The sequence below is a fragment of the Dipodomys merriami genome, unplaced genomic scaffold, assembly GCF_024711535.1.
Source record: "Dipodomys merriami isolate MVZ:Mamm:240054 unplaced genomic scaffold, mDipMer1.0.p SCAF_21, whole genome shotgun sequence".
Lineage (NCBI taxonomy): Eukaryota > Metazoa > Chordata > Mammalia > Rodentia > Heteromyidae > Dipodomys > Dipodomys merriami.
Genome location: NW_027203493.1, coordinates 26,511,536 through 26,528,307, shown reverse-complemented (window position 1 = coordinate 26,528,307; position 16,772 = coordinate 26,511,536). Strand labels below are relative to the sequence as shown.

Genomic DNA, 16,772 nt, shown 5'->3' with positions numbered 1-16,772 from the left:
TCCTGGGCATTGCAAGTCTATTCATAATATTTGTAATAGTCAAGCTAGGTACCAGCTCAGATGTGTACATGATCAAATTGACTACAAAGGATGGTATATACATCTGTGGATTATGTTGTAACTCTTTGGAGCAATTAACATAGCATTCAATAGAGTGAATACCAGAAAGATGAAATATGACTTGGCTGCTTGGGGTGGGGGGGATTAAAACAAGGGGTCTGATGAATGAAAATAGAAATAGTAATAGTAGGTGAATATATAATACTCCATTTATATACATGAAAAATGAATAAGCTTGAAGGGGCCATTGGGGTTTAGATAAATGAGGGGCATGAAGAATGATAGAAGAGGTGACTTTGCCCAAAATGCATAGTACACATAAATTGACACCTCAAATTGAAACCCCTCTGAGGAAAAAAAGGTAAAAGAAATCATACTGTTTTTCTTTTCAGTTAACAACACTCCCACACCCCCTCCCACATTCTTTTTTCCTTTTTCTTATTAAAAAAAAAAAGGAGCAAAGCTAGCCTTGATCCTCTGTGATTTCACAGAGGATTTAGTAAAAAAGGTAAAACCCTTCTATAGTCAAACAACTACTGTTTCAAAACTGTCTTTTTATATTAGCACAAGATCAATATATATATTTTTATATTTTCTTTATTGAGCTTGCCCAACCTGCAGTGATTTCTTAAGCCTGGTGCAAGGAATAATGGATTTACAGGAGCTCTTGGCCAAGATGACTGCAAAAGTAGGTATCTAAATTTCACTTGTGGTGTTTCATTTCTTTCTCTGTCCTATCTGGAATTTAGAGTGATAGGTTGCAATGGAAACATTTTTAGCTTTGACATCTGCAATATGTTAGTACAAACATGTTTTATCTTACTGGAAATATGACCACCTATTTTAAGCGTCACCATTCAGATTCTGATATTATTAGACTGTATTGAAATGTTTTTCTTGAAAAATGCTTTGAAGCAAGAGGTGCAGTATGTATCACTGGTAGATTTTCTATGAGTGGAAAAGGGATTTGCCCATTGGTTATTAATAATAGCATTGTGAGATGATAGATGATCAGAGTCACTGCTGCTTATAAAGCAAGGTGTTTTGGTATAAGAATAATTGCTAATAATCAGGAAAGACAAAATAGCTATTGTTAGGAACAGATGATAGTCATAGGAAGGTATTTTATCAAATTTCTAATGTGTGATTTGCTTCAGAATTGGCCCTGAGCTAAATAGGGAAGGAAGCAAAATTGCCTTCCAAGACCTTCAGTTTTTATAACTAGGCATCTTTCCCTTCTGTCATTCACAAAACAAGCTCTGTGTGAGGACCTATGTTTTCTGTGTCCTGTAATGCACAAAGAGGCAATGTTGAGCAAAAAATGTCCTTCTTTAGAACTACTTACATAGACAAACTGAACCAAAAATGTGAATAATTAGCACATGAATACCTATTTATAAAGTAGAAAGTCATAACGAAAAGCCTGAGTTTTGTGGAGAAAGGTAGTGGAAAATAAAACCAGAAAATGTGTCTAATGCTGTTGTTATGATACCAATCAGTCGTGGACATCAATTCCAGCCTAGGGCCAAGAAAGAATTAGGTTGAGCCTAAGAGACATTATACTCTGCAAAGGGAAGTATTTTAATAACAGTGGAAATGATACATTAATCCCGTTCCACCTGCAGCTATGACTGCTCCCTGCCTGTAGCCATGACACAGGGGAAAAAAAAAAATGGTGGGTAAATATGTGAGTGGGAGGTTGGGCTGTATCTTGGGCCCGGGCCCATAGATTGTGCCACTAAAAACAACATTTCTGTTTCAAACTAGATTTTTTTTTGGCCAAGCCCAAGTCTCTCCTTTGTCTGTAAAAGAGAGATGGAATATTTTTACAAAGAGAAAGAATGAGACTGGGGCTCAAGACCTGAAGCATTAGCTTTTTACTTCAGAGTGTGGCGGAAATGTGAAATGCAGGCAATTATTTGCCATCCTCGCTTGTGGCATATAGAGGCTTTTATTTCGTATTGTCTGAAGCTGCTTGATCTCAATACTGTCAATTATATTTTAGCATGCTACCAAATTTTTGGAACAAGAAACATGCCACTTAGTCTTAGGTGATGGCGGTTCTCCATTCTCAGGCTTTGACAATGCCCTTTCCTTTCTCATTCTTTCCCATTGCAGGGAATCTCATTTTTCTTTCTTACTTTTTTTGTTTTTGGGTAGATATTGTCTAGGAGCCACAATGATCTTTACCCTCAAAACACCATTATATAAAATGAGCATTTGTGAGGCAGAAAAAACTTAATTGTGGGAAATTGCTAGCAGAAAATGTTTAAATTTACCTTAAATGCCCCTTCTCCCACCACTTTGGCAGATTTATGGGTCTGTTCCTTCCAAACAGGTAGAATTCTAATTCTACAACTGGATACTTATTTTTTATTGCATAATTTTGAATATATAATAATCTGGAACAGGTAATATTTTCTATAAATTGCCAACTAATAGATTTTGAGCTTTGCAAGCCAAGAGGCAAAATTGAGGATATTATGAATATAGTTCTTTTTACCTAAATATAATAATCATTTATGATAATTTAACATATAACCATTGGAAACTATAAGAGCCATTTTTTAGCTGTACAAAAATAAGTGGAACAGATGTGGCCTGTTGGGCCTTCATTTTTCAACATTGATCTAGAAGAAGGTAGAAAGGCAGGCACACTAGGTAATATTTGCTGAGCATTTTCTATACATTCCTTCCAAAGCTTAAGATTTTTTAAATAGTCATTATTATTTTATGCTCACAATAATTCTGTGAGCTGTTTACTAGTGTACTTTATAGATGAGAAGAATGCCATCCAGAACAGTTAGATCACTTTTTTTAAGGTAGTGGGTAGCAGAGTTGGGACCTGAGTATAGGTGTCTTATCCTGCATGTTGAATCATGATTGAGAAAGTGTGCAGTGGAGAGAAGGCGATTGGAAAGAGAAATGAAAAAGAACTATGATGGTGGAATGACTGACAGAGAGAAAAAGGTGGCTGATGCCAGCAGGATAAAAAGAAGAAAGGAAAGGGAGAATGCATGTTTGATCTCTTCCTAGAACAGAGGTAAAGTTTTCACTTGGTTATCTGTTGGGAGTGAATGTGAATCAAGCTTGTAGAAACTTGGCATCCTCCTGGAGAGCAAGCCTCGTGCACAATCTGGACAGCAATTGTTAGCCAAAGGCAGATAAAACCAGTCATAAATAAATCCCAGGGGTCTACTTAGGCTGACTCATTGTTCTTTTTCTCCTTTTAGAGCTGATGGTGTTGGGAAATGACTGTGCCCTTGCTGGAGACAGAATAGATCATAGAAACAGCTTATACTCACTTACATTCAGTGTCAGAGACTAGGGTAGATAAGATACCCCTGGAGAAATCCTGACAATTTGACAAAACCAGACATCTTCAAGCAGAGAAGGTGCATGAAGGTTACCCACAGTATGAAATTCTACTTTTTGTTGTTACTCTCTTGAACCCTTAAAGATCTACAAGATTCTACAACGCTATGGCTTACTCTAAAGTTCTCCTAGGTGGTTTTATCATTGTGGGAGTCACATACCTTCTAGTCAGGTGTCTTGCTCTCCAACTCCACCAGTGCTATGATCTCCTCCTCTCTCCAGTATCAGGAGAAGAGACACTAGAGCTTGGTAATTTCTCAGTTAATTTAGATTTTAAAAATAGGAATTTCATTTCCCCCCTCTTCCATATTGCAAACACCAAGTAGTACTGGAAAGGCAAAAAGCAATCTACCCTGTGGCTAATGTAGTCAGATCTATTCATTACCCTGTCTCTGTGCAAAGGGCCTTGCTGGCTATCTTTCCATGTATAGCGTTGAAAATAAATGATAGAGCCAGTGGTCACTTAGGTAAATGCACAAACAAAGATGGAACAGAATCGAGCTGTAGGTTTGATGTCATATCTATTTTAGATTTTCAGGCATTCTGAGAGAAAGCAAGTAGTATAGAAATAGCTTTTGAAAATGAACTTGTATAAATTCACCATGCTAATACCAATGACATAAAATGCAATTCATTTTTTGACTCAGAGTTGTTTTTCTCCTTTATTATTATTATAGACTTTATCAGGGGTGAAAAGAAAGGAAGATTACATATTAAATGGCTTTGAAAAGTTAGTGGGATTTTTTTGCCTTAAGATCCCTTTGCCTTTGTATCTGTTTGATTCATTATTATTATTATTACAATAGAGATTAGGGATTTTCAGGGCTGTCAGCAAAGGCTAAACATATATTTTTAAAAAAACAAATATCTGAAGGAAAACAAAATCTAGTACATTAAAACCCACATTTTCCTCAGGAATGGAATCCTATAGATGAAAACAGCTCAGATTTATTGGATCAGTACTGGTAATTGCTAGTATTAACCTTAACCAAGATCCTAGAAATTTATGGAACTTAAACAGATACTGAATTGCCTTTTGGATTATATAGTCTTTAAGAGGCTTCCATCTAGAGTTGCCAAAAGTTTTCAGAGCAATGAAGAATCCTTATTCTGACAAGCAGAGACTACATTATGAGCTACGTTTTGAAGGTATTTGGATCCAGTTCAACTATTTTTTCTTCAGTTGTAGGTCATATGTTAATCACAGCCTTATGTAGGAACTACTGGGACTAACAGAAATGCAATAATGATAATACTAATGAGTTCTTAAGTCCTTTTTATTATCTCTTATCTCTTATCTCTATCTATCTATCTATCTATCTATCTATCTATCTATCTATCTATCTATCTATCTATCTATCTATCTATCTATCTAGTTTACCTACTTAACCTCAAAAAATTCTTAGAAATAGATTTTATCTGTGTTTCTTAAAGATTTCCCAAAGATCTTAACTATCATAGACTCTAGAAACTCCATGATTAGGCTGGAGTTTTAAGTTTAAAAAAAAAAGATTTTGTTTTTGAATGATCATATTTATTAAAAGAAGTCCTAGGTAGCTGATTTTTCATGCAGAGTCACCTTAGTACCATGTTGTTTGTGGTTTATCTAGGATCCTATTTGTTATTTTCTCTGCCCTTTGCCATTTCTCACCAAGGGTGAACAGCCATCAAGTTTCCTGAGAAATCCCACAAGTCTGGAGAAAGAATGTGATAAATGGCAGACCTATAGGGGAGAAATATATATGAAATCCATTTCCAGAGAGCATCTCTCTTATGAAGGACTAAGAGAAATATGTGTAGAATGAGACCACAGAAAGAATCTGGGAATGATTTTTCAGGCTTAACTACTACTCCTTAAAGAAGTTTGTTGGACCAAAGACTGAAATGATGTGCATGGAGAAAACACTCAACTCAAGGAGGCATAGTGTGATTGGGAAGGAAAAAAAATTAGGACATGATGAGTATGAACTTTTTTTTTTCAGTAATGACAGTCTTTATGTAAGGGGAAGGATAAAAGGGTAATAATTGCTGTTTGACTAAATTACTCTTTAGTGTGGATATGACAATAGTCATCTCAGACCAAAGTGCTGTATTCAGGGGTAGATTTTTCTTTTTGTGTGTGTGGTGCCAGGAATCAAACCCAAGCCTCAGACGTGCTAGACAGACACCCATCCAGTGAAGCTTTTGGAATAGAGTGGATGATGTAGAGTCAGAAGAGAGGAATGAAGAGTGGCTAGGACAGAGAAGGCTGGAACCATACTGGGAGGAGTTGTTAAGGAAAATCTCATGGTGCAAGAAAGCTCAGATGTTCACAGATTAGACAGAGAGATTTCACAGCTCTAGTCCAGAATGTTGTTTCAAATATCCAGGGCTCTGAAGAACTTTCTTTGGAAGATGATATGTGTTCCTTCCACCTCTGGAGAGGTGCACGCACCTCAGGAATTTCTCATCAGAGAAGAAGCAGTGAGTTCCTGGCTTGTATACCATAACACTCCAGTTAATATGGAAGGAACACGGAGAGGATAGTAGGGAATAAATGTAAACATTGTAACTGGTCCTGGGGAACATATTCATTATTCATCTTGAGCTGAAAGCACCCTTTCTAAATGCCCATGTGGCTCTGGAGGTACAGTTTAATGTATCCTTTGGTGTTCATTAGACCTAGGAGCCAATATGTCTTTCAAGTAATTTCACCTTGTATTAAATACAATAAACCCAAAACAAAATGAAACAAAGCAACAGCTCCTGCTAAGAACCGGTGAACTATCCTGAGCATCTCTCTGTTTCTCTCTGTTTCTCTGTTTCTCTCTGTTTCTCTCTCTCTCTCTCTCTCTCTCTCTCTCTCTCTCTCCCTCTCTCTCTCTCTCTCTCTCTCTCTCTCTCTCTCTCTCTCTCTCTCTCTCTCTCTCTCTCTCTCTCTCTCTCTCTTTCTCTCTGTTTGTCTGTCTTTCTCTCTGCTGAGATCTATTCTTTTTCTTGTGCAGTATCTTAGTTGGGACAATGCAGTTGAATGACACAAATCACACTCCATTGCTCTCTCTGTCTCTCTTTATCAGCTAAATTATGCAGAGACAAGACTTAGTCAATTGGAAAACTGTCATTGTGAGAAGACCTGTCAAGTGAGTGGACTGCTATATCGTGACCAAGACTCTTGGGTTGATGGTGACCAGTGCAGGAACTGCACATGCAAGGTAAGCCCAATTATAAATAGAACACTGAGCCATTTTAAGGAGATAAGCTCATTACTTACAATATAATTGGACTCCTTAATGCATAATATTGACTCCTTTGAACCCACTACCTCTTTAGTAGTGTGAGTAGTTGTGAGTCAGTGCTGGAGAATTGTTATTTCTTATCTAAAAACTCAGACATTAAAATCTCCTCCCTCTTGACTTACTCTCACTTGAATTATTTGTATTATTACTATTATGATTTTGTGTCAGTACTGAGGCCTGACTTAACTCAAGTTCTGGGCTCCGTTGCATAGCTGTTGCAGTCAAGGCTGGTGCTCTACCACTTGAGCCACAGTTCTATTTCTAACTTTGTGATGGTTAATTGGAGATAAGAGTCTCATGGCCTTTCCTACTGGGGTGGCTTTGAACCTTGATACTCAGGTTTCAGTTCTGAGTAAGTAGGATTACAGGTGTGAGTCATCAGTGCCTGGTTTTGGCCTGATATTATTAATAAACTTGTTGAAAATTTCAGAGTAGAAGTTTAGAGAAAGGAAAAGATTCTCATGCAGCCTAATGGCTAGCTTATCTGCTAGAATGAGTACGAAAAAGGTGTAATTAGTCTCTGCATGTTTGTGTTGTATTTTGGAAGGTATCTATCATCAGAATTGCAGGACATTTTCCCCATTCTCTGCTTTTCAGGATATCCATCATTTGTAGACTCATTTCAGAGAAGTACAAGGGCCCCATACAGAAATTAGTATGTAAACCCTGTCCTGCTGAAATGACTCGATAAATATCTGAAGAATGCCATTGTTTGTCCACAGAAATACAAAATGGATTCTAGAGCCTCAAAAATGATTGACAAGGTCTGCAAACGGTGTTATTTATGTTCTTGTAAAAATAGGCTTTTTGTTTGCGGCCTAATCTACTTAGTCCACATGGGCAGGTGGGATGAAGCCAGTGATGTATATCAGAAAAGTAATTGAGGTGATGTGAGTTCATTCGAGCTGAAGAAAATACTTGATTTGTGGTGGTGGAGTGGACTGGGAATTCCTCACACTGCTTCTGTTTCCCTGATGAGGTTTGGGGGAATGAGATGTGAACTTTTCTTACAGCAGAAACATTCAAAGAACACTCCTGAGTTTCCTTCTCCTGTCTTCCCTTGCTCAGAGTGGTTCCGTGGAATGCCGAAGAATGTCTTGCCCCCCTCTCAATTGCTCCTCAGATTCTCTTCCTGTGCACATTGCTGGCCAGTGTTGTAAGGTCTGCCGACGTAAGTACTGACTAAGGGTCCTAGTGGTCCTCTGTGCTTTGGGTTAACTTATATTTTCCTCTATTCTTCAAGACCTTGTTGATGGGTACTGATGAAGCAAAGCACTGGCAGTTGATGTCATATTAAATATATGATTAAAGACTCCCAAGATTTTAATTGCCTTTGCTGTGGCAGATAATGTTACCTGACATTATTTTCCCCTTCAGAAAATTCCCTCTTATTAACTCTAGTTACTGTTCTCACATGCTCAATGGAGACCACTTGTTTTTTATAAAGGATTAGATCTAGGGTCAAACAACTGGGTGGGCTTAATCTGTAAACTCACAATGCCAAAGTTCCCTGGGCTTCAATCTTCTAATTCTGATGACCTAGTTAAGAGCCAAATTCTGTTTTTGATTCTGGAGGTTTGGGCCAGATTCTCTTGTCATTAAAGGGCCTTTGTTAGGAATTTGAAAATGAAATTCAGTTAGAGAACCAAAGCGGCATTGGCTTGTGCATGTAATACAATGACTTAACAATCCCCTTCACATCTGTTTCAATTGCTTCAAATGAAAAAGTTGAGCACGCAGGAGAGGATAAGAGTTAAACATATCATTACTTGTTATGCACCTTATACAGTACCGGGTGCATAATTTTACGTTATTATTCTACCTTACAGGAAGTTTAGACTTAAGGAAGTGAAATTACCAAGCTCACAAAGCTGGTGAGACATCAAACTATTTTTTTTTTCTGGCAATACTGTTTAAACTTACAGCTTTGCACTTGATAGGCTGGTGCTATACCTCTTGAACTGCATTTCCAGCCCTAGATTTTGTTAGTTTTGTTTGTGTATGTGTGTGTGTGTGTGTGTGTGTGTGTGCGTGCACGTGCACACCTATGTACGTGTGTGCTCATGCATGTGCATGTGTGCTGATCCCTGGGCCTGGGGACTCTCTCTGAGTTCCTTTTGCTCAAGACTAACACTCTATCATTTGCACCACAGCTCTACTCCTGATTTTCTCCACAGCTCCACTCTCATCAATTTTCATGTCCGGGCCGGCTTCAAACTGTGATCCTCAGATCTTAGTCTCCCGAGTAGCTAGGATTACAGGCATGAGCTACTGGTGCCCAGCTTTTTAGTTATTTTTGAGATATATCTCAAAACCTTTTCTTTCAAGACAGGCCTCAGTCTTTTCACTCTTAACCTCCCTAGTAGCTGGGTTATTCAACTTGAACCACCAGCACCTGGGCAAACTACATTTGCTGACTAGTTTTTTCATTAAGTCACGTAGTCTTCCATAGGAAAGGAGAGGTTACAGGGCATGTGGCAAAAGTAGTAGAGTGCTTGATTAGGAAAGGGGAGGCACTGAGTTCAAACCCCAGTACTGCAGAAAGCAAGCAAGTGAAAGGAAGGAAGGAAGGAAGGAAGGAAGGAAGGAAGGAAGGAAGGAAGGAAGGAGGGAGGGAAGGAAGGAAGAGAGAAAGAAAACAGAGAAAGAAACAAAGAAAAAAGAGAAAGAAAGGAAGGAAAGAAAAAGAGAAAGGAAGAAGAGGTCTGGTGGTTGGAATTGTGGTATCCTATGGGTAATTTTCAAGATCATTAGTTTTCAAACTGAAACCGCATACCAATACCAGTACATTTTGAAGCACAGTGGTTGTTCGTTTGTTTGTTTAGAATTGGATGTTGCCTAACATGTCAATGGAAGGGAACAGGTGACTGGCCACACCATCGCAGATATTTATTGAACTGTTTTGGAAGGAACATGATAATACTTGTCTTCCTGCTGTCATCACAGCACACTCATTGCTTTGGAGGTGCATTTGGAGTTAATGTGATGAGAGGAACTTTCTCATTTCTGCTCCAAAAGCTTTAACAAGTCATATCTGGCAATACAGATAGCTCAGAAGTCCAGATGTTGAATTCTGATTTAGTGTCTGATGAAAAGATAGCTATCAGTAGACACATTTTATTCTTTCCAATTTTGGTATTAGATATATCTACCAGTAGATGAAGAATTTAAAAAATGATGAGAGATTTGTTAACACTATGGAATTATTTTAGTTCATCATTTTGTTACCTGTGCAGATCTGTAAATATTTAGAAATATTTGCTTAAACTTAGAAGGATTAAGTCCTTCAGGTGTTGCATATTTTAATCCTTTAATTTTTTGCTTTAGAATGTTTTAAAACCACCAGCATGTTGTTCTCAATTGGCATGCTGTACATCAGTACAGATGACGGTGTGCTTGTTTTGCTTTGAAAACAAATGATCTTGATAATTACCTATAGGATGCCAATTTTTAATCAGATCATTCTTTCCCTCCTTTTTCTTCTTCCTGTCTTCCTTTTTCTTTATTTACCCCCTTCCTTCCTTCTCTCCTTTTTCTCTTTCCCTCCCTTCCTCCTTTCCTCCCTCCCTCCCTCCCTCCCTCTCTTCCTTCCTTCCTTCCTTCCTTCCTTCCTTCCTTCCTTCCTTCCTTCCTTCCTTCCTTCCTTCTTTCCTTCCTTCCTTCCTTCCTTCCTTCCTTCCTTCCTTCCTTCCTTCCTTCCTTCCTTCCTTCCTTCCTTCCTTCCATAGTGCAGTTTGAATTTGAAGCCTCATATTATTAAAACACTATGTTTATGGCATAAACATTAACAAATCCAGATGATTAAGTAATGATAGAAAATTTACAAGTATCATCACTTTAATAGAAACAGTTAACTCTGAAATTTCAGAGGATTTCATTTTCATGATCTATATTGTGTGCATTGGTATACAGTTGAGGTCATACTGTGCAGTTTTATATCTTACTTGATTGATTTATCATTATCATTTAAATGTTTCCATGCCCTTGAATATACTTTGTATACATTTAATTTTAATTGGTCTCATAGTTTCCTGTTGCATAATTTGTTTAACTGTTCCCTAACTATTATGTGTCTAGGTTGTTTTCCATATTTTACTACTATAAATTCATCTTCAGTAATAAGTTTACTATAGAAAGTGTATTTTATCAATAAGTTTTTTTTTATTGTGAAAATACCGTACAGAGGGGTTACAATTACATGAGCAAGGTAATGAGTACATTTCTTACCAAGCATTGCTGCCTCGTCCTATGTTTCCCCTTACCATCCCTGCCCTCCCATCCCTGCCCCCATTCTGTATTTTCTCAAAGAAAAATTGTCCAAAGTAGAATACCTGGGCCAAAGCTTGACAGTTTTAGTGTCCTTGATACAAATCACTAAGTTATTTTCTCATGTTACTGTTTGTCCCATGTGACTGTAATGGAACAGTCATTTTTTTGGGGGGGAGGTCTGGTTGTGGGGTCTGAACTCTGGACCTGGGCGCTGTCCCTCAGCTCTTCAGCTCAAGGCTAGCGCTCTACTACTTGAGCCATAACGCCACTTCCGGCTTTTTTCTTTTTGCTTATGTGGTGCTGAGGAATCAAACCCAAGGCCTCAGGCATGCAAGGCAAGCGCTCTACCACTGAGCCACCTTCCCAGCCCAGTCATTTTTTTCTTTATTCTATATTATTTGAGAATTCTAAATCCTCAAAAGTATTTTAGAAAGTTGTCTAGTTTTACCACCAGTAAACTAATATACATGTTAACTAAAACATTAGCATTGGCTTTTATGTCTTTATTTGTATAGAATTCATATCAATTTAATTAGGTGCCACTAATTTTCTCAGCAGAAAATTAATAGTTTGATGTATTTTGAGTTTAATAAAGTGGGACTACATATAAATGATTAAGATCACTACTTGTCCAGATGCTAGGGGCTCATGCCTTAATCCTAACTACTCAGGAAGCTGAGATCTGAGGATTGCAGGGCACAGGAAAATCCCTGAGACTCTTTTTTTAAAAAAAAATTTTATTGTAAAGACACTGTACAGAGGGGTTACAGTTTTCCCCCTATTCTACCTTTTCTCCTCACCTCCCCAACTCCTCCCTCCCCCCTGCAAAGTTGTAAAGTTCGTTTTCAATTTTCTCACCAGTTTTTCTTGTACAGCCTTGGGATCAAAGTAGAGCTTTGCACATAGGAGCAAGTGCTTTCCCACTGAGCCCTTTAATTCATCAGAAGTCTTACTAGTTTTTCATATTTAATAGAAATAATGTTTAGTAGAAATGTAAATTCAGCAGCTTCTGAGTTTGGGTGCCTAGAACAGTGGTGGAAGAGCCCTTCTTGCTATAGAAGCTCACTTTTGAATGACAGATAAGGTTTGGAATGTCCAACTTTTTTATATTTTTTTTATTGTAAAAGTACTGTACAGAGAGCTTACAGTTACATGAGTAAGGTAATGAGTACATTTCCTATCCAGCATTGTTACCTCCTCCTTTGTTTTAGGGGAAAAAGAACAATGTCCAATTTTAAGTGCAATACCAATAGACATCTGTAGGGGGCTGGCTAGAGCAGGGAGGAAGGCTGGGAGAGGGAGGTGGAGGACACAGGTAGATGCTCCTGAGGAAGTGGAGCTAAGTGAAGAGTTTCTAGCCTTCTACTAGATGGCTGCAGTGGGTTGCTCTGTAGGACAAAAGGAGAATGGGGGTTGACAGAGATGAGTTTTTAACATGAGTCAGTAGAATTCCTAGAAAATTTCAAATAGCTTACATCACAAAAAACAATGATGGACATCGCCCCATTTATTAGGAAATGGAAAGGCTTGAAAAAAATTATATTAAGTGAAGTAAGCCAGGCCCAAAGAAACATAGGTCCCATGGGTTCCCTTATCTGGGTTCCCAATAACTAGTCTATGTCTAGGACAAGCAGAAAAGGTCAGAAGCTATGTACATATGACCATATAAGATGATGCTAAGGGAAATGATCCCCAATATTAGGGACACAGTGCTTCTTTTGTATGTTCTTCCCCAGTGGTATAACCCCCGTTTTCACTGTATTTGATTCCAATTCCCTGTATCTTGTATATACATTTTTTTTTTAAATTTGGGGAGGGATGGGAAATAACAAAATGCTGAAATAAGGATATAGGTTGACCCATTGTTACAATGAGATGTACAAGACACCATGTTAAAAACAAACTTTACAACTTTGGGGTGGGGAGGAGTTAGGGAGGTGGGGAGGGAAGGGATGGTAGGGGAAAAACTAAAGGAGGAGGTAACAATGCTGGATAGGAAATGTCCTCATTACCTTACTCATGTAACTGTAACCCCTCTGTACAGTATTTTTACCAAAAAAAGAATATATATATATATATATATATATATGTATATATATCAAAGGAGAAGAATCTATGGAGACTGCTAGGGACAGGTCAATAATAAAAGCCATCATCTGTACTACAGTGATGAAGCAATGGAACCGCACGCTCAATGGGGATTTCAGACTTCTCCAATGCCTTCATCTCCATCCATCTCATCCCCTGTAAATTAAAAAAAAAAAACAAAAACAAAACTATGATGGAGAATTTACTTGAGTTGTTCCTATCAAAGGTAATAAATATGTAAGGCATCACAATATTGATTAGCTCAATTCAGCCATTTCAACATGTACGTATTTCAAAGCATCATGTTGTACACCATCGACATAAACAATTTTGTCAATAATAATAATAAAATATAAAAGGAAAATTATAAAGAGGAAAATATAGTTTGTCTTATGTGAATAGCATAGAGTTGCTTTTAACCAAGTTTGGTAATCTGGATTGCCATATATATAGAATATTTATTAATATAGATAATGTATTAATGTGTATATATTAATAAATATATAATATATTTAATTTTTGATTTTCATGGAGATAGGATCTTATTACATAGCCTATGCTGGCTTTGAATTTTTATACTCCTTCCTCAACCTCTGTATTGTTTTATTTCTCATTGAACCCACCCACATGTGATATTATAGATATATTTAGGACGATTATTTTTTGGCTTACTACTCCCATGGTTCAGTTTATTATTTTGGTCTTTTCTATATCTCTAGAGAGCCATCTCTAGTCAGTATTTTATACATCAACCAAAGCTATTCCACACCCCTTTGTACAACTATTTCAAGACACTAAGAGTAAGATAATATAATGTGCAAAATAAAATATTCCTAAATTTTCTTAGGTTTAAGTGAGGCCATATTGTAGGGACACTAATCAAAAGTATTATTCTGACTCAGGAAAGCGAAGCCACTCTATAAAAGTGAATTGCTTTGTCTGCTGACTTCTTAGGTGTTCATGCATTTGGCACAGCCTCAGGAGATTCAGCTCTTTAGACAAGAGCATCCTATTGGAAAAAAGAAAAAGAAAAAATTTTATCTAGGCATTCTTGGCAGTCCAGGATGTGGAACAGGAGTTTTCATTTCCCAAATGTTTTTACAGGTATTTTCTGTGTTAGTTAGCTTTTCAGATACCTGAGAGAAACAGTTTAAATGAGGAAGGATGTATTTTTTCTGTTTCAGAGGTTTCTGTCTAATTTATAGGAACAAAACTCCTGTAACCACTTCCTGGACTGCCATACATGTGTAGATAAAGTTCTTCTTTGAGGATGTCATAACCCTTTTTAAAACCCTGCTTTCAGCCTGTAATCTTACCTATTCAGGACGTTGAAATCTGGAGGATGATAGTTCCAGGCCAGTCCTGGCAGAAATATCCAGTTAGGTACTAAAGTTTTTGTTTAAGGTAAGAATTAAAATCAGTCAAAGTTAGTCTTAAAACCTTTTAAAGTGCCCTGAAAGACATGAGTCATTTAGAAGCACAAGTACATTGTTCATCTTCCTAAAAATTGGGAGTTGCTTCATGGAATTCATAGGATAGAGTCCCTATGAAATAATTCTCTCTCTCTCTCTCTCTCCCCCCCCTCTGTGCATGTGTGTATGTGTGTGTGTGTGTGTGTGTGTGTGTGTGTGTATGTATGTGTGTGTGTGTATGTGTGTGTGGTTTGCTATACTGAGCATTCTTTCTAAACTGAGGTCCAGTTTGAAGTGGAGGTAGGAATGAACAGTGATGATGGGGAAATCCAAGTTCCTTTGCTCTTGAAGAGTATATATTGCCCTGACCACTTTTTATCTGTCTTTTTTTGCTTCTTGTCTGCCATGAGGTGAGCAATTGAACTCTAAGTCCAACTCTCTGTCACAATACTGTGCCTCACCACCACAGGCTCAAAGCAAACATGTGTGTTAAGAAAAGTTTACAGACAATAGCTTAGCAGAGCATTTCCAAATGAGTAGGAGTTTGCTAGGTGCCAAGCTGAGTGAGAACATAGTTGCCAAAGGGAAGTGCACATGTAAATCCATGCTTTGGGTTCTTTTTTGTGGGGGGGGGGGTCCGGTTGTGGGGCCTGAACTCTGGGCCTGGGCGCTGTCCCTCAGCTCTTCAGCTCAAGGCTAGCACTCTACCGCTTGAGCCACAGCATCACTTCCGCATTTTTTCTTTTTGCTTATGTGGTACTGAGGAATCGAACCCAGGGCCTCATGCATGTAAGGCAAGCGCTCTACCACTGAGCCACCTTCCCAGCCCCATGCTTTGGGTTCTTAAAAGCAACCTTTTTCTTTTTTGGGAGAAGGCGGGGACATAGTCATGGTATGGCGATTTGAACTCAGGGCCTCACACTTGCTTAGCTAGTGTACTTTAGACTAGCTTTCTGCTGATTATTTTGGAGATGGAGTCTGTATCTGCCAGGGCTAGCCGGAAACTGTCATCCTCTAGATCTCAGTCTCCTAGTAACTGGGATTACAGGAGGAAAGCATGGTTTTAAAGCAGGGTCATGGCAAACTCAAAGAAGGGGTTTTAGGAAGGTCATTATATCAGAGAGCTGGAGGCAGGGGGAGTAGATATGGGCGTTTGGGCATTTTCCAGGATGGAGATGATTCTGTTGGCTGACAGGTCCTATTTGGGGAGGTGCAAAAGCAGGGGTATATGTGAGTGGTAGCCAAAGGACCTGGCACATGACAGATACTCAGTGAGCATTGTTTTGCATGAGCATCTGTGAGGGAGAGGTTGCCAAGGTTTGAACAAGAACCCAAGGGAGGCTCAGAGTGTGATTAACAGAAATAAGGCCATGGAGGAAGTAGTCTGGGAAGTGACATATTATCTTTTTGGCATGTTTGAACTGGAGATGCCTGAGGGACAACCAGTTTGATGTGGGTGTTTTGCACAGAGAGGGGCTGTTTGAAGCCAGGGCTGAAAATTACTTCACTGAGGGAAGAAGAATCCTTGGGTGTTCAGCCCCTCTAATCTGCCTACTCTCCTTTAAAGTGTAAAGCTGAGTGCTGATTTTTTTTTAAAGATTCTAAGCCATTGAATACCAAGGAATGGTTGGAATGTGTGCAGGGTACAAATACCTAAATAAAGACAGTATAACCTCCTATCCACATGTGATAGGAACAACAAAAGCTGTACCTGTCAATTGTTTATTCAGTGTGTCATCCAGTTGACAAAATTGTTCAATCCTTGCACTAGAGAAAATCAAGGTCAAATTTGAAGGGTCAGATGTCAGTGGGTACCAAAAGATATAACTGCATAACACTTTCTCTCTCTCTCTCTCTCTCTCTCTCTCTCTCTCTCTCTCTCTCTCTCTCTCTCTCTCTCTCTCTCTCTCTCTCTTTCTCTCATTCACTCCCAAGTGTTCTTGTCTCTGACATCATGGGGAAGTATATGTTGATGCTGGTTTCAATTTCATGGTTGGACACTGTGAAATATTCTAGTCTGCATATCCCCGATGTGATAGGAAGGGCTCAGGTATCGGTTTACATTTCTACTCACATTGAAAGCTGTTGAAGTGAAGTCTCAAATGCCCCAGCCAGACGCAGCAGAGCCTGACTCACCTTATGCTTGAATTTCCTCAGACATCAAAACTAAGCTGTTAGGCTGTAGATCAAGGAGATTGGATAACAAGGAGTGATGTTAGGCATATGGAGGGCAGTGGCAAGGAAGGAGGGTTTCTGACAGAGAAGCAGAGGTGGGGTCTGAAAATGCAAGGGG

At 38.5% G+C, this 16,772-nt stretch overlaps 1 protein-coding gene across 2 annotated transcripts in view; it reads left to right on the top strand.

The window, feature by feature from the left end:
* Nell1 (neural EGFL like 1) overlaps nt 1–16,772 on the top strand; it is an 824,312-nt gene that overhangs the window by 218,164 nt on the left and 589,376 nt on the right. For both annotated transcript variants that reach the window (XM_070032057.1, XM_070032056.1), the window contains exons 7-9: nt 666–748; nt 6,492–6,626; nt 7,779–7,881. In XM_070032057.1, coding sequence (XP_069888158.1) covers nt 666–748; nt 6,492–6,626; nt 7,779–7,881 — 321 coding nt within the window. The remainder of the gene's footprint in view (nt 1–665; nt 749–6,491; nt 6,627–7,778; nt 7,882–16,772) is intronic.